Source organism: Clytia hemisphaerica, unplaced genomic scaffold (genome assembly GCF_902728285.1).
Source record: "Clytia hemisphaerica strain Z4C2 unplaced genomic scaffold, Clytia hemisphaerica genome assembly, whole genome shotgun sequence".
Taxonomy (NCBI): Eukaryota; Metazoa; Cnidaria; class Hydrozoa; order Leptothecata; family Clytiidae; genus Clytia; species Clytia hemisphaerica.
This window is the reverse complement of record NW_027103871.1, coordinates 80,044-97,946: the sequence shown is the minus strand read 5'-3', so window position 1 is coordinate 97,946 and position 17,903 is coordinate 80,044. Positions and strand designations below refer to the sequence as shown.

Genomic DNA, 17,903 nt, shown 5'->3' with positions numbered 1-17,903 from the left:
CACTCGCTAATCATTAAGAAAGGAAAAAAGGAAATAGCAAGACTTGAATAAAACAAAAAATGATTTTGAGCAGATCATTTCCGACCTGAATGGGTGAAAGTAATTTGATATATAAAACTGAGTCAATAGGTTGACACCTTCTTCCAAACGACTAAGAAGAAGTTCAGTTATATTGAAATTCTTTCGACAAAAAAGGAGCCAAATGAGAAGCAGTTTTAAACAACAAATGAAAGGCGTGCAAACTTTCTTGTGTCTTGGGATCAAAATAATTTGCGCGCTTAGGACCTGGTTTTCCCGTCCTTGTTTTATATCGGTAACACTCATTCTATGCGCTAAGAATCTAGTACATGTTATCCTATTGCTAAAATTACCTAGGGTTTTTGAGTGGTTTTTGGTGCTTGTGTTTATGTGATTGCTGTGTTTGTGTTTCTGCTAGGCCTTTTAAATTTTATGTCTATTGGTTTTTTGGTTCTTTTTCGCCTAAAATTCTCATTTCTTGACAGAATGTTTGACTGGTTTGATTTATATACTTAGAAAAATTCAAAAAAATATAAACGTATAATTATAAAAATATTAGTCCCTTTTTATGTTTCATCTTTATTTTATTTAGTATTTTCAACACTTGCTCTCCTTGAGGTCAGATCTCTGATCTTTACAATATATATAATAATGTAATATTTCTGGAGACATTACGTTATGTTTTTACCACTAATCATTATTAAGTCAAAATGGTATTGTGATAAGAAAAAGGTCGATACCGTAAGTAGGTTTAATGTTAATCCCATTTCTAATTTCAACACCCTTTTTTTAAGAGATGAGAATAATAGGAAGTTCTTAATCACTGATAGACAAAACATTTCTTCCTCTCTGATCGCTAAACAAAGAAAATTAGTTTCCATCTCTAAAGAAGGGTGTCAAAATTAGAAGATAGATGTCACCCTTGAGTAAAGAACCCCCCCCCCCAACATTGACTCTTCAAGCATCTTGGAGGGGGGTCTTTTTCCCCCCCAAAAAATATATCTTTGATAACTTTTGAAACATCCAATCGACTTGAAATTTTGCATGTGTACACCAAATATGAATTGGCATCATTGATGAAAATTTAGATATCATTGATGACGTCATCGCCACCTTCAAAAAACTGCCTGTGGGAGAAACTTTGTGGTTAATTTCTAAATATTTACACACGGCTTTAGTTTGCTGCTCTTATTACTGTCATAACCCATTGAAAACCAATGTTTTCTTGTTTTCCATTTCTTTTAGACAAAAAATGTCTCAAAAAATTGGAAAATTAATGCAGAATAATACAGCTTTCTTTCTCTGTGACATCCAAGACAAATTCCGTAATTCCATTACGTATTTTCCTGAAATTGTTATTGTTGCTCAACGGTTATTGAAAGCTGCCAAAATTCTAAATGTTCCTGTGGTAGCTACAGAGCAGTATCCTCGGGGTCTAGGGAACACTGTTCCAGAACTTGCTGAGATTCTTAAGGAAAACGAAAATGCTAAGGTTTATGATAAAACCTTATTTTCCATGTGCACTGATAATATCATGACAGATTTACGAAGCAAGGTTCCAGATTTGAAGTCAGTTGTTTTATTTGGTATTGAAGCTCATGTATGTGTCCAACAAACTGCTTTGGAACTTTTGGATCAAGGCCTTGAAGTTCACCTGATTGCAGACAGCACCTCATCTCGAAGTATGACTGATAGGATGTTTACTTTTGAGAGAATTCGTCAAGCTGGCGGTTTCATAACAACAAGTGAATCACTTCTTTTCATGTTGTTGAAAGATGCAAAACATCCCAACTTTAAAGAAGTCCAGAAGTTGATCATAGAATCTGCCCCTTACCAAGGACTGGTTCCAAAGTTGTGATGACTGATGGTGAAATTTAGCATTGATAATTGTTTTTAAGGAAAATTATAATTGAAATTAGCATTATGGTGACGCTGATTTCTTGGAAAAAGGACTACTCATATACAAGTCAATGGTAATTCATTTTAAAGGTGAACCTAAATTTTGTAGTAATGCATTTTCTGTACTATTTTTAGATAAAATTATAATATTTTTTAAATGGAAAAATTAATTATGATTTGATTTCAACGGCTATTGGTTCGTCACTGATTACACAGATTACTGTCATTAGGCAAAATTAGTGTCTGAGAAAACTGATATCTTTTCCCGTGGGGGAGAGGTACTCAAGGTAAATGACACTTGACAGACTGTACGTGCGGCCCTATAGGGTACTTTTTCCAAGCTTCCCAAAGTGCACTGTAAGGGTCTAAATGAGCAAAGATGAGAACAATTGCACTCTAAGGGTGTAAAGTTTGGAAAATCTGTCCATATTTTGCCTTCAAATGGTCAATAGTTTCAAGAAAATCCACTATATTTTCTCTGCACTGTACAGGTCGGATTTTAAAGTCCCTCTTTTGGGCCGCACTTACGGTTGTTTTTGAATCGAATACCCCCTGGTATCTTTTTTGCTTTGCTGACTAAGGAAATCGAGATTAGACCTTGTCTTGTAGTGATCTTGTAGATCCTATTCTATAAAATAATCGTATCAATTTTCTTAGACACTATTTTCAAAAAATAGTGTACAAGGTAAAATCAAGATTCTGATAGCAACTAGAAAATGTTATACATTTGGACCTTTCACCATGAAACGGAGTTTTTGTTCAGCTGTTTTTAAAGTATTATTACTAAAATCAAATAAGAGTCTTTCTTATGTTCAGGAGAAAGTTTTGGTACATAAATTTGTTAATTCTCCCGCTTTTCCCATTGAAAACTCAAAGTTTTGGTCAAGGAAAGCTGTTAAAGTGTGAAAGATTGGAAAAATTGAAAAGTTGTCCCAAAACTTCTCCTGATTGCCGAAACTCTCATCTCTTAATGCCAATCCATAATTTGTCATTCATCTAAATGTAAAAAAAAAACCAGTAATAATCTCATTCTCATATTCTATCTTTTACTGCAGTTATTAATTCTAGGTGACAAAGAAAAGCAATAAAATGGAAAATGAATGAAAATAATGATAAATAATTGTGATATATAAGAACCTGGTTTTAGCTCAGTATGGAGAATGAAAATTGGATTTGAACTATGAACTATGAACACACCACAGTATAAAACAAAAATTGTAGCTGGGAAACTGGTCACTGTTCCTGTTTTTCCATCGCAAGCTTACCGTGACAATGACATTGACAACGATTTTCGAAGGTTTGTTTGATTCTTTTTTGAACATATATATTATTTATGTTTTTTATGTTGTCTACTAGCTTCAACTTTCTCAAACTTTTGTGTTTGGACTGGACATAATATTATTCTACATTATAAATCTCATAAAAAGAGGTAATTTCTTTTTATTTCAAACCTTTACTACTAAATCGTTCACATGGTAGAAAGATTTGGTACCTTTCACACCTAAAATTTTTCTGTTATTACATGGTTTGAATCAAATTATGAAATGATAAGGCATGAACTTGTTTTTTAAATGAACTCAGGAAACAATACACAAACACTCATCAAATACCATCACATGGTCAACAACAACAAGAACAACCGTCAAGAAATGCTCGATTAGAAGCACAAAGAAATAAAGCAAGAGCTCTCCATCAAACTTATCATTCTGTACTTGACCCTGAGCCCAGAGGTATTATCATGTTTTAATTTTTTGATAGTGTATACCTGTGACTGCTTAGTCTTATGGCGCCAAATATACGAAATGGAAGATGAATTTGAAAACGGTTAAAGAGTTTCTCTCATTAATCAATTTAGATACAGTATCATCGTAATTTCTTTTTTATGAGCTGTATGTAATTTTGATCTCATGTATCTCCAAATAAAATCAATTATCGGCGATCCAAAAAATATCTGCAATAGGATTGTTTAAATAGAGTACAATGTATTTTACATGTACAAAATATAAATTGACGAGAAGATGTTGTTGCATTGTAGCGGTAAAAGCAATCTAACGTCACTTTGCTACAAAAGTGCGGCCCTGCGGCCCCTTTATCCAACACAAAAAGTGCATTTTTGGGTCACCGATAAACCAGCTATCAGACATTTGCTTGTACAGTATGGAAATATTTCACTCGTTCCGGATTTTTTGTTATATTTTCCTCGACTAAATGCTCGGAAAATATTGTACGGAAAAATCTCGGAACTCGTAAAATATTTCTCATATTGTACTCGCAACTATCTGATAACTATTACATACCACCTATCGAGTTCTCTTATAAGCTGTGTAGTGAGGAGTTTGATATTATATTGGTAAACAATTTCATTTTCCCTTGTATGTACACAGAAAGAGGTTTGTCACCAATCCAATCCAATCCATTTGTTATTGGTATTGTATCTGGCATCGTTTCTCAATCAAGACACAAACTGTTATCAACACTTAGTTCAATGAGGCGACGTGATCCTAGTGAACATGGTCTAGTGACTCCTTACGATGCACAAGATGTGTTTACACTTCATAATCTCAATTTTGACGATCGGACAAAATATCATCTTCTGGAACAATATACTGTCAATGGAGGAATGGTGGATTATAGGAACATGTGGAAATTTGTCATGGGTGAGTCACATCTTCCAATACAACCATAGCTGGCAATATAATGAACCCACAGCATATAGTATAGGGGAATTAGGTCATAACCCCCCACCTTCAGCACCTTTTTGGCACCTAACACTGCCTAACACCTTCCCTGAACTCTGTGCAAAATTCCAGTTTTATACCAATTTTTTTAGGGTTCGATCGATTTTTTGGCTACCTTAATGAAACTAAATTTTGCCGGAACTAATTTTCGAGACTGTCGAAAAAATATTCAAAAAATTGCATTTCGCGGGTTTTAATTTTTTGCGGTTTTTTTCATTCTGGACTTTTCGTGGGTTTTAATTTTTGCGGTTTTGCCCTTTTTTTGGACAAATTTCTTTTATGTTCCCAGGGATTTTTCTAATTTTTCAATAAAATTGGAAAAAATTGTGTTTTGCGGGAATTAATTTTCACGATTTTTAACTCTCAAAATTTTACCTGGATTCAAATTTTCGCGATTTTGACAAAAAAACGCGAAAAACGCGAAAATGAATTCCTGCGAAAATTAGTTCCAATAGGTTAATTCCCCTTTACTAATAGCAGATAGCAGATGCTAACACAGATGATAGCATTTATTATACGTTTTCCAGGTTGCAGAGCGCATTGCTGACGATAAGGAAGAAAATGCAAACAATTGCTCTGTCATCCATGTCTCTTATTAAGTGAAGATAGTTCAACATAAATTCTTCGAAAACCTAGATCTTTTGATTTAAAGGGTATTTAGAGAGAAGTAATCTCTACAGATATATAAGACTGACTTTTGTGAAATGGTTTTAAGCTCTTTGGTGTCAGGGGGGGGGGGTCGGTAGTAAAATCTCAGACATATATGAGTAGTAAAAGGATTTTTACGAGTTTTTACATACCACCTCTCAGACTCTTGGAAGAGGTATTTTACTACCCTGGGTAGTAAAATTTTTCGGGACAATTTGTCATGGAGACCACCTATTTTTTGGTTGCTTTTAGGACTGATTTTACAAAATAAGCTAAAAAATGATTATTTCTGTGACACATTTTTCACTTAGTGCAAATTTTCAGATTTTTTCAAAAAAGTCATCCAAAAAATTAAAAGAATTACAAAAATAGCTAAAATTTGCTAATTTTACCAGTTTTAACTACCCAGGTAGAAAATCTTTTCAACATTTAACACATAGATACCACCCATTTTAGTATTTAACTACCCTGGGTAGTAAAAATTTTTTTCAATTTTTCGTCACACTACCACCGTAGTAAACGTCATTATGTCTGAGATTTTACTACCGCCCCCCCCCCCTGTTGGTTGTTGTGTATCTATCTTATGACTAAAAATGTTTTTACAGATTGTTATTCGAAGAAAGATCAGATCGATCTTCCAACACGAGAAAGCCATAACCATCACCATAACGATCACCACAAGTTTGAAAACCAACAACAACGACAACATCATCTTCAACGTTATTCCCACATGAACAACAATAATGATTATAGATATAGGTATTTTTTCTCATAAGGCGAGACCAATTTGATTAAGTTGTTTTACGGGCCCGAGAGAGAAGAGAGAAGCTGACCCTCCGATATCATCGGACCGGGTCCTATCCCGAGATAGTTTCCTACCCCTAGAGATAGGGAAATCACAGCGGCTACCAGACATTGTACTCTGTGCTTGCGACACATCAGAGCCGTGCTGTATCGATGATAATACTCGAACAGTACGGGAGAACCTTGCGTTCTCGCAGGTACTGAACATATGAGTACCATCACTACACCACATTCAATGTCTAGCATTATCTCCCCATACTCTTGTATCAGATTGATGGTACCCTATTCCCCTCACATGGTATGGGTTGACCCGGGCCAAGGTACATTCACTTGCCAAGTGAATCGCAGCACCGAATGGGAATCAAGCCCTGACCTCCAGCACGGAAGTCAAGGATGATGACAACTATACTACTGCGCACTATACTTTTCGGGCCCGACCAACTTGAAATTCTAAAAATCGAAATAAAAGTAAAATTTATTTTGTTAGTACGTTCTTGTTTTCATTGCTTTACAGACTGCCAATCTTTTTAAATTTTGGTAGGTTTTCCAAGGTTTTTTTCACTTCTTCATTTTATCCATGAATTCGAGCTTTTTGTGTCTTTTTATTTTTTATTTCGCATTTTTTGCTGCCTTTAGGAGATTTGATAGGTAAAATTCTACTTTTATTTTTATTTTTTGGCCGACTGACTGACCCTTTTTTTTCGGGTAGCTTAGTCCGTAAAACAGCAAATTAAATTGGCAGCGCCTAAACAGACTTACAAATTATAAATCTAAAAAGCTGTCTGCTAGAGACAGAAAAGGGCACTTTTCTTCTGCTGCTTTTTTGCCATGGTTTTTCACAATTCAGGAAGGGCATCTGTCACATGAAATTATGTGAGAAATATTTTATGATAAAAAAGATTATCAACACAACACTATTGATCTGCTGGTTTGCACTTCTGGGTTAGCTTTAAAAAAACTTTCTTCCAAAACTAACATGTGACTTATTATTGTTCCTTTTTAATGCAACATATCAATATTTTGAATAGTGACCCGATGTTTATTAAAAAGGGTGTTAACAGGGAAAATTGACTCGAAAGATATTTTTAAAGGTTTCTTCATGCTCTAGACTAGAAACCCCAAATTATACTCAATTGTTACATTACTCGTATATACTTTTTAATTTCAGTAATTCGCCAGATTTGATGAAGCCAGGGTTAACAGCAGAATTAGAATTTGAACTTCGTCAGTATGCAAGAAGCCATCAAAAACGATTGGAGACAAATCTTCTTGAGGGAATGTTTCACACATTAGATAAACATGGAACTGGAAGGCTATTAAAATCACAGGTCAGGAAAACATATTTTTTTACAAATTTTTAAGGAGTGTGAATCAATCATATGCCCAAATTTGGGCTTTATACTTAAGCCCTTTATTTCTAAAACCATAGTTTTGCAGCAAGAGTATTTTTTTGAATCTTGATTTTTCTAAGAGTTGAATCTGACACTGCATTCAAAAATTTTTCGGTCAAATTGATTACAGGTTGCACCTTATTAAGTGTGATAAAAAAATAATAAAATACTAACATTGTAAAGTTCTCATCACTGAAATCTTTTGTAGGTTCAAACCCTTTGTGAGCAATATCTCCATGGCATTGACCGCAATGTCATTTTATCCACCTTGACTGTTTGTGATGCAGGTAACACTGGTATGGTGAGGTAAGTGTCCATTGAGATAACCTCGTTATTGTTTGAAAGTGAGAATTGGTTCGAAATTGATGATGAGTGGTATGATCTTGAAAGCTTGGCATTGTGGTAGATATCGATAATCAAAGATTATTTGTTAAATTTTGATTTGGTCACATACGTGGTTTGTATTTTACAGACTAGTCTGTACCTAATCCAAAAATGCCCACTGGTCTCATTTTGCTGAAATTTTGTATCATCAACACCTAACTTTTGTTAATAAAAGATTTCAAGTCAATTGCGTAAATATGTCGAAAGTTATCAAAAATTTTGATAGAATGCACCAATCAATTAAAGGTTTTCGTTTATTTTCATGCAACAGTTACCAAGAGTTTTTGCGTTTGGTGAAGACAGCTCAACCGACATACCTTCCCCCTTTATCAACATCTGCACCAAACCTTATCAATATTGGGATCAACCATCGCAAAGAATTGCCACAATATACCCGACAAGAATCTCCTTATAAACAACTTGTGCATGAAGAAAAAGAAATCATTGATTATCTCCACCATATTTCGTCACCAAGAAACCAGCGTAAAGATATTCTTGGTAGCAATTACCTCCATAAGGTTCCTAATCATTTTGACCATCATCAACAGTTTCAAGAGAACGAGGAAGTTGGTCAGATTCCGAAAGGTCATTCTCAACAACTTGAAGCTCTCGGCATGATCGGAGTTCATCTAAGCGATTTCGAGACGGAGGTATGGGGCGACCTTTTTTTCTTTCTGTTGTGTTTAAAATTTCTCTTATTGTCCGAGATACAGACATTATGACGTGCCGTGGCACTCATGAGGTTCAGCCTCGCGTGAGCATCGCTCTCACAGTGTCGTTCGAGTGTCATGGTATACGCCATGCCTTGGCAGCTCGCGTCTGTCAAGTCGCAGTGTCTGTTAGCGCCGTGATTCCTACTCCTTCGTGGGTAGGACCCATCCCGAATGCATTCGGAGGGCTCATATATCTATTGTCCGAGTTAGCTATATTCAGGATTTATTCAGTATATGTCAATTGACTTTTAACATTGGCAGTAGAAAAAAATAGACAAAAGTACTCGATAGCTTGACTACCTCTCTCAGCCCTGTTTTCGGTAGTTTCGCTTGTTACCTGAGAAACTAAGTAATTATAACATGGCCCCCGGTGTGTGAATCGAATTGAGGGGGCCAAAAAAATATGTCGCCCACCATGGTTGGGCGACGAAGAAAATTTTCGACTTTTACCCTTATTTCACCCCTCTAAAAGGTATATTTTAACTTTTTTAAACCGTTACGTCTGATTTGTCCAATGGAATTGCTTCATTTTTTTAACCGACCAATGAATGACCTTACAAAAACGTTGAAAACTTTTTCGCTCATTTTGCGTGAAAGTGTAGACCGGTCTTTATGATGATGTTCCCTTTTGAACTCAATGTAGGTTCATCAAGAAAGGAAAGCTACCGACACTGAAGCTGAACAAAGCGAAAAAGAAGAAGAATCGACGCATCGTCCTGCAACGTACGACTTAGGTCCACGTCAAAGGACTTTTGATGGAAAAGGTAATCAAATAGCAGAATGGCATACAACACCTGCTGATAACACTGGAAAGAATATCAATCCTTTCTTCTGTTATTCTGCGTTTCAACTAATTCTGCATGTTTCCCGTTTATCCTATTACCGTATTACTTCGAATAAACAAACGCCCACCGAGGTCACTTTAGTAATGTGAATTGGAACTTTATCTTGCCTTTTCATCGTTATTTGAGTACAAATATATCAATCAAAAAAGGCCGTAATCAGATCGAATACTAAAAGAATACTATACTACCTTACAGCTACTTGTTTCAAATAAACGCCCCTCCTAGAATAAACGCCCCTTTAAAAAAAATTTTTCACAGGAGGGGCGTGTATTCGAGGGGTCATTTAAAAGAAGGGGGCGTTTATATGAGGGGGGTGCTTATATGAGGGGGCGCTCCTTCAAATTTTTTTCTCAAAGGAGGGGCGTTTATTCGAAGGTGGCATTTAAAAGGAGGGACGTTTATACGGGACTTTGATCGCATATTTTTATTGTAGTGTCAGATTTTATGCGTTACGATCATCTACCATAGGTTTGTCGGCTCTTAAATTGATTGCTTTTAACCATCGATATCAATTCATCGAATTCTTTTATTATTAGAGTTTTTTTCATAATTTTCTACATGAACCAATCCTTATTTACACTAGGCGATAGAAAATATGGTTCCTCACCCTCAAGACAACGATCCATGCATACTGGTGTTCAACGCCCACGAAGCTCAAATAAAACGCCCACACCCTTTATCAAAAAGAGCCCTTTACGCAAAACATGGGAAAACTCAACAAAGGTTTCACAAAAGAAGACAAATAAATGGGGTAGGGTTTCCTTCTACAAAATGAAAATTCACTTCATTGAAGCAGGCTCCCTTCAGAACTTTCATAAAAGAAAACATTGACTACGTTGAAATTTTCTGGAGATCGAATATAAATAATTTTGAAAACACCTTCATAGTAATCTAGCCAATGTGCCGTTCAATGGTATTTTCGTAAATTGAGTCATGGATGTCCCCATCTCTCTTTCATCCTCAAATCTTTGTTTAGATAGGTAGAATCGTTGTCTTACGTGAATAGCCCAGTAATCTAGGACTTCTAGGCCATCTTTTGATTGTTTTCAATGTTTTTTAAACATTATTTCCTTCATCTCCAAAAATATTGGTTCTTCTTACAAGAAAAGTGTTATATAATGTATATGCTGTGTGTATAAAATATATAAATACCTATCAACTCGAACAGATACGGGAAAAATGACTCATCGGAAGGAACAAGGCTCGGGATCTGAAAACTAAGATTTGGTGTTTGGAAGTTTAGTTCGGTTGGTTATACTTAGACTGGATAATTCTTGGTCGCAAGATAGTCGTCCTAGATAGTCGTCCTAGATAGTCGTCCTAGATAGTCGTCCTAGATAGTCGTCCTAGATAGTCGTCCTAGATAGTCGTCCTAGATAGTCGTCCTAGATAGTCGTCCTAGAAAGTCGTCCTAGATAGTCGTCCTAGAAAGTCGTCCTAGATAGTCGTCCTAGATAGTCGTCCTAGATAGTCGTCCTAGATAGTCGTCCTAGATAGTCATCCTAGATAGTCGTCCTAGATAGTCGTCCTAGATAGTCATCCTAGATAGTCGTCCTAGAAAGTCGTCCTAGATAGTCGTCTAGTAGTCCTCCTAGAAGTCGTCCTAATCGTCCTAGATAGTCGTCCTAGATAGTCGTCCTAGATAGTCGTCCTAGAAGTCGTCCTAGATAGTCGTCCTAGAAAGTCGTCCTAGATAGTCGTCCTAGATAGTCGTCCTAGATAGTCGTCCTAGATAGTCGTCCTAGATAGTCGTCCTAGATAGTCATCCTAGATAGATTATGGCAGACATTGAGAAATAAATAAACTTTACTTTGATGATTATAATTATTCGAAGTTATTCTCAGTTTCTGTCATGGAGAAACCCTCCTGAAATACTCTCTTTATTTCGAACCTCTCTATTATTCGAACAAATAAGATTCCTCGTTCAAGTTTAACTTAGCAAGAGTGGTCTGGATCACTTCGATAACACGAGTCGTCATTTAAGAAAGGGCTTTGCAATGAATTCTATATCAATTTTATGATAAAACTTTTTAGGTACTCCTTCATCGCAGAAAGTTGAAAAATGGTGGAAAGAAGGAATGCTCTTATCTGAAGGAATCACCACCGATGACGACGCAACTCTCACAAGGGAATCCTCATCACCTGTGTCAAGGGAATCTCCTTCGAATAAAACATGTCTTCCTACAATTTCGACCGAGTCTCCATTGGTGGTAAGGGAATCGTCTTCGCTCGAGACATCCCCTCAACGTAAGAAATGGGGTGATTCCCATAGAATCAAAACGATGAAAGGAAAGAGAAGAAAGAAACTCGCGAAATCTTCGAAAAGTAAGACATTGTTTCAAAATTACAGATATGTGGATTGTATAAGAGACACCACTGTTGGCCATTATTTTGTAATTTTTCATAAGCCAATATGAGTTTTTCGAGACATAGCCTTTTTTCAGGGTCAAAATGAATCATAGGTGATCAGGACTCATTGCCTCGTTATAACGGTTTCCCGTTGGTCAGACGCACAAAGATGAAAGAATTTTAGACCGATAGAAAGTCGTTGCCAAAGGGCTTCCGTCTGAATTACCCATGATTCCTTCCAACCGTGAAATGGACTATATTGCGCCTTTTTACGATGCTCCTCCCCCTTTTCCACATCTCTCTTTCTAGCTTCTCGAAAATTCATATTGCATTCTTTCTTTCCAGAATCGAATAAAAGTTTAAACAACACAAGTTCTGAATCGGAACAAAAATGCAACACGGATTTCGATTCGGAGTTTTATACAACCACGGACGTAGAAATCGGGGAAATCGGGGAAACGAAACGTCGACATCATCAACAAAATATAGAACAAACTTCATCGATGACATCGAGTCCTCAACAATTCGAATCTGTGGATAAGTTTGTAAGTTCCAACAAACCCAATGATGAAAAGACTACAATTGAAAATGAACTCGTATATGACGAAAATACCACTTTAACGGCCGTAAAGTTAACAGAACACTCAAAGAACGGTAATGACAGCAATCCAGACTCGCTATCAGACAAAAAGACATTCTTAAAGTTGAATGACAAAAGCAAAGAAGGTTCTACTGTGAACATGTTACCATCAAGCATTCCAGCGGATAGTAGTGCGGTTAAAAGCAAGGATACCGATATGACAGATGTTACCAAGGCATTGGAATTACAATCGTTGTATAGAGATTCACAGAGGGATGATAATCCTTCCAGTAAACCAGGTTCGTATTCTAACTTTTCACAAACCTTCAAAAAGACTTCCATGAAGTTGACGTGGGCCTCCTACAATCATGGTCGAAACACTTTGAGATTCTAGTGTATTTTAACGTCTTTCAGAATTTCAAGTTCAGACGAGAATTGCTCTTTTAGCACTTCCACTTTCTTTCATCGAATTTTTCGTTTTTGGAGGGGTTCGGTGGCTTCTAGGCTATATTCCGAGCCTTATTGGAGCAAATTTGGGCTTTTAAATCCTGAGATCCTACTAAGGTTCTTAGTTTTAATTCTCATGTTAAACCTCAGAGTTAAAACTCTACTTTCCAATTGTAGTTTAACGCGCTTAAAAATCTTTTGTGGTGTTTAAGATTTCGCTGGGAAATCCTCTTTGTCTCAAATGTTTTGTCCATGATTGTAGCTCTCAATTTTTAGCCTTTAATTATTGTTAAGTGAGTATAAAACTTTGAATGAATTTGTTTTAATTGATGCATGGGCAAAACATATTTTCCCTTCAAGTGTTGTCCCTGATGTGCTATTGTGCTAACAAGTGCAAATTTTGTACTTCAAAAAGACGTCTATGCACAGTTATTTATATATTGTTGTTATTCAAAAGAGTGCTCGTTAACTATGTAAAGCCAATTCATAAATTTATTTCGAAATTTCGATGTTAAAAAAAGTACATTACTTAAAGTTTCATTCAAGTCTTACGGCCATCATCAGACGTACAAATAAAAACATTAAAAAAAAACTGTGAGTATGTACTCTCTCGGGTACCTAATAGCCGGGAGGCCCGCTTATTGATTGATAGTTCCCTCTTTTGCCCTAATTCTGCTGTATTAGCCTCCTTTTCGAAAATCTTCCACCTAGGACATTTTTATTTCAACCCTTCCGCTTATTAAGTTTTCAGATTTTTTCCAACCCGCCTCCCCCCATCCCGCTTATTCCAAACCACCCGACTATTAGGTACCCGAGAGTAAAGATTCAAATACTTTGATGGACGTGAGCCTTCTAGTTCTTAAAAAGAGAGAAAGAACAGTTTCAAATTTCAAATTCCCTGAAAAATTATGAAGCAAGATTCAAATTATAGATGAAAATTTGGAGAATAGAAAATTGAAACTGAAGAAGAAAAAAAGGACGAAATTTTCGAGACTCATCAGGACAATTCTTAAAAAAATCTTAATTTAGCTAATTTGCGACTTGTGGTTCTTATAAAAAGAATTCTTAAGGAAACTGTGTATTCTTGAGACCCTGAAACAGAGTGTTCAATCAATATCTACCTTTTAGCAATTGTTGAGATACTTGGAAGAAGATATGAGCTATTTCCAAATCGGTCCGCATCATTCAACGATGAAGAGTCAAACCACAAGAAAGAATATGCTTTGCAGTTGGATTGGGTGTAAGAAAATCATTAAGTTGGGAGGATAAGCTAGTTTTTCTGAATAAGATTCGCAGTAAAAACTAGTCTCTAGCAGCTTCGGTCGCCATTTTTATCTTATTGCTGACTAATAGCTACTCAAAGTTCTATGGGTATGTACCAGTAAGATGTAGGAGGGTGTCACTATTTTATATTTTTCAAAAAATACTGCGTCTAGGTCATGTTTAACATTGAGTTTACTAGTGAAGACCACCAAAAACTTCAATTCATTTAATTTAACTTTGTTCTGCCGGTAGATATGGTTTTGACAGTCTTGTTGGCATCGAAGCTTCATCAACCAATCAAGTCCTTTTCACCTGTGGCCGAGTGGCTGTTACCATGGATACAAAGCAACACAATCAAAGATTCTTTCGAAAACATTCTCAAGATATCACTTGGTATAAGAAGAAATTCATTTTCATTCTTCCTTTCTTAATGCGGTTGTATTTATTGTCCAAACCATAAAATATCGTTACATAGTTTTACGGATGGGGATGCCAACAAAGAAAGTAGGGGGGGACGGGTGGGATATTTTCATAGATTTATAAAGCCCGAAGGGCTAGATGGCGTGCTTTAAGCTCTTCCAAGCAAAAAAAAGTGAATATCGCAAAAAATATTGCTGCTATTGTTTTCGAAAACCCGCGAAGCTTCTGATTGGTCAAGCGCTGAAATTCTATTGTAATGTCACGTGACAGTGTGACCTCGGCACACTTTTCAGCAAAAGCACTCTATCTAGCCCTTGGGCTTTTTTAAATCTATGGATATTTTTCCCGTGTTATTGAACTTTTAAAGGGAAAATTAGTTCTATTCAAAATGTGGTAGACAATCAGATCTCTCAATTATGTTCGCAGACGTGACGGTAAAACAAGAGGGGAAGGGATTTTTCAAGGCTGGGGATGTGAGTAAACAAATACAAACTTCCTTCTTCACTGTATGTTGTTTGTTGTTATCAACGGTGAATCGTTTTGAAGAGTTTTGGATTACAATAAATCTTTTTTCCGATTTTTCGTTTTCAGTTTCGCTTTACAAGACGATACAGCAGCAACAGTACAATTTTGGGACGGTAAAAAGGTAGATATTTCATTGTTTGCACGGGATTCACGGCTGGGCTATTTCTGGATTGGACGGAAGACAAAAAGGGTTTGTGGTTTGTGAATTGGTAAGAATTGACAATGTGTTTTGTGGGATGGTAAAAAGGCAGATATAGCTGATTTTACATTCTTTTCGTGGAACACAATGTTGTGGTTTTGGCGAAAGTGCCTTGTTTTATCGCTCCTTAATAAATTGACAAATCCAAACAAATTTGCTTTGAATGACATCTTGTTTTATTTTATCAAATTTCATAGATTTCAGGAGGGCCATTTATCCGCTCGATTTATTGGGCTGCACTGTGAAGGATTCGTAATTCGTATTAAAGAGAGTCCTCCTCCTTTTAACTAAAAAATCATTTAGAAATAAATGAAATCTTGTCGTTTACTTTCTTTTTCCGTTTAGTGTATAGTTTATGTATGGAGCACTGTTGATATGGCAACCATCTCCACTTTGTATGTTGACCAATACGAGGCTGCCATTTTCAAAAAGATTGCTTTTCTATCTGAGGTCAGTATCGTTTCATTAAAGCTTGATTTAGATTCCAGCAAGCGAACGTCCCAATATCAGGACTTGAAACCTAATTTTTCTTCTCTTTATCAATTAGACGTTGCTGGTAGCCATCATAGAAAGTGGAGGGGTCAACCTTGGATGTATTTTCAACGTCAAAGACAGCGATCCTGTTTCAACAACGAAGGTATGGTCCTTGAATTGCTTCCTCTTATTTTTTTGAACAAAAATACAAAAAAAAACCTTTCAAGAATGCCTGATGTCTGGTTGTACTACACTGGTTATTATATAAGAGTAATTCCCTTGAACGTGGTTTCTACATGGTAGCAAAGAAAGAGTGCACACTTTTAAAGCGAATGGATTTTTTAGTGTCAAACCTTTATCACACAGTTGTCCGCTCAACCCCAATGGACATTGACAAGCAGACAGTTGACCCCTTGAATTTTATGAATAGGTTTCCAGACTGAATATCATTAGCATTCATTTTTTTTTTTCATCATTAATTTCTTGATCTCCAAAAGTATATTGGTTCTTCTTACAAGAAGTTGAAATATTTTATGTATATGTTATGTATATAAATGTATATAAAATTCTACGATTCATGTATTTACCCCTTCGGGAACGGTGGAGTGACTGAAACGATTTTTAAACAACCCTCATTTTATAACCAGCAGAAATCGAGGAGGCTGAAAGTGCATACTCTGAAAGACTAGCCGTCAAAGTAGGAAAAGGGCGTTCCGAAATAAGAATCACTGCGTAAAACTGATTATCAACATTACTGTGGTGGAAAGGGAGCCTTGTCTGGAGCCATATCACCTAATCCTTTAAAGGTTTTCTACGGGAATAAAAGGAGCTTATTTTAGGCAGTGTCTTCATGCTAAGTCAGATAAATTAAAGCTACTTTTTTACGCAACGATATCCTGCAAACAATTGAAAGATCGAAAGTTGTTTCATATTCTATTGCTTTTGTAAACAAAATAGCAAAGTTGATTTCGAGCTAATTTACAATCGAATATTTTGATTATAAGTTAGAAAAATTTCTATTTATTATAAACATAAAAACATTCGAAAGAGTATCGGTAAAAGTCCCTTTGTTTGAGGAATGTTTTTTTATTCAATGTATTTTGATTTTTAAAACCTTTTTCTAATCTTGTCGCACTTGTTTTTACTACATCAGCATCATCAGACCTTTCAATCAAAACAAATCCTTTAAGCCCAACTTTCCATGGTTCTCAACCAATTAAATCTTAGACAAATTATCGTCAAAGATGGATAAATTATTTTAGCAGTCCTCTATTGTTTCAAACCTTTTATTCAGATACCTGATGCATTTAATGGAATAACAACTTACTATCAACCAACAGCCACCAATGTCCACTTTGTTATCTTTGGAAAGGATGAATGTCGACTTTGCTTTTACGAATACAACAACAATCACATTAGCGAGTTTATGTATGTGTGTTTTTCAGCGACGGAGACGGTAAGGTTCTAATTTGATTAGATCCTGACCAGCTGAGGACGACGGTAAATCAGCACTTTTACCGTCCTCGATTTTGCGGGGCGGAATTGCGGGTTATTCCAAATCACTTCAGTCACTCTACCGTCCTCAAAAGTGCAAATACATAAACTCGGTATTATATCAAATAAGGCAGCGAACTTCGGGGTGAGAAAAATTGTTCACTTTTAGTCAGGCCCTTTTTTTCGATGGGGAGACTAAGTTGTTCTTAGTTTTTTCCAAACTCTATTCAGGCTTTTAGATTTTTTAGGTTATTCCCTTTATTCACTTTACTTCTTGGTTTCCAAACATGCTGTGATATGAATCAACAACTCTCATTGAACAATAGCAATATTTTTTACAAACTGAGCTGAGGTTTGGTGAGCCGACAGCCTTAAATTTTAATAAAATATCTTACTCTTATTTTTATCTTAGACCTTACCTAAACCCAAATCTATCACCTTCGCATTATTCAGTGGAAAAGAGGATCTGCTCACAGGTGACAGCAATGGAACTATATTGCTATGGAAACGAACAACATTACAAATTGAACGTGTTGTCAACAATGCGCATGCGTCTTGGATATCTTCAATGTGTATTTCACAGACCGGAATTTTATTCAGTTCGGGCAACCGGGACGGTGTTGTGAAAGCGTGGAGTAGAGACTTGAAACAGGCTGTATCAATAGTTTCGGTAAGTATAAATGTTTTTTACCTTTATTTAGATAAGCTTTTT

At 36.1% G+C, this 17,903-nt stretch overlaps 2 protein-coding genes across 3 annotated transcripts in view; both read left to right on the top strand.

Annotated features, from left to right (window-relative positions):
* The first annotated feature begins 1,238 nt into the window (after positions 1–1,238).
* Positions 1,239–2,104, top strand: LOC136808325 (isochorismatase domain-containing protein 2-like). The gene has a single exon (XM_067064859.1). It carries the CDS (start codon positions 1,271–1,273, stop codon positions 1,874–1,876), a length of 606 nt encoding a protein of 201 aa, XP_066920960.1. The 5' UTR covers positions 1,239–1,270; the 3' UTR covers positions 1,877–2,104.
* Positions 2,105–2,976: 872 nt separating this feature from the next.
* LOC136808322 (echinoderm microtubule-associated protein-like 4) overlaps positions 2,977–17,903 on the top strand; it is a 56,002-nt gene continuing 41,075 nt past the window's right edge. Inside the window, exons 1-19 of one of the 2 annotated variants that reach the window (XM_067064856.1) lie at positions 2,977–3,214; positions 3,499–3,647; positions 4,302–4,574; positions 5,909–6,062; positions 7,276–7,435; positions 7,707–7,804; positions 8,154–8,532; positions 9,239–9,359; positions 10,024–10,191; positions 11,475–11,765; positions 12,135–12,668; positions 13,945–14,056; positions 14,332–14,472; positions 15,091–15,145; positions 15,569–15,673; positions 15,771–15,860; positions 16,992–17,115; positions 17,311–17,336; positions 17,604–17,861. In XM_067064856.1, the coding sequence (XP_066920957.1) occupies positions 3,105–3,214; positions 3,499–3,647; positions 4,302–4,574; positions 5,909–6,062; positions 7,276–7,435; positions 7,707–7,804; positions 8,154–8,532; positions 9,239–9,359; positions 10,024–10,191; positions 11,475–11,765; positions 12,135–12,668; positions 13,945–14,056; positions 14,332–14,472; positions 15,091–15,145; positions 15,569–15,673; positions 15,771–15,860; positions 16,992–17,115; positions 17,311–17,336; positions 17,604–17,861 (3,348 nt within the window). In that variant the 5' untranslated portion in view covers positions 2,977–3,104. Of the gene's footprint in view, positions 3,215–3,498; positions 3,648–4,301; positions 4,575–5,908; positions 6,063–7,275; positions 7,436–7,706; positions 7,805–8,153; positions 8,533–9,238; positions 9,360–10,023; positions 10,192–11,474; positions 11,766–12,134; positions 12,669–13,944; positions 14,057–14,331; positions 14,473–15,090; positions 15,146–15,568; positions 15,674–15,770; positions 15,861–16,991; positions 17,154–17,310; positions 17,337–17,603; positions 17,862–17,903 lie in introns of both variants that reach the window. The other variant, XM_067064855.1, reaches the window with a different exon arrangement.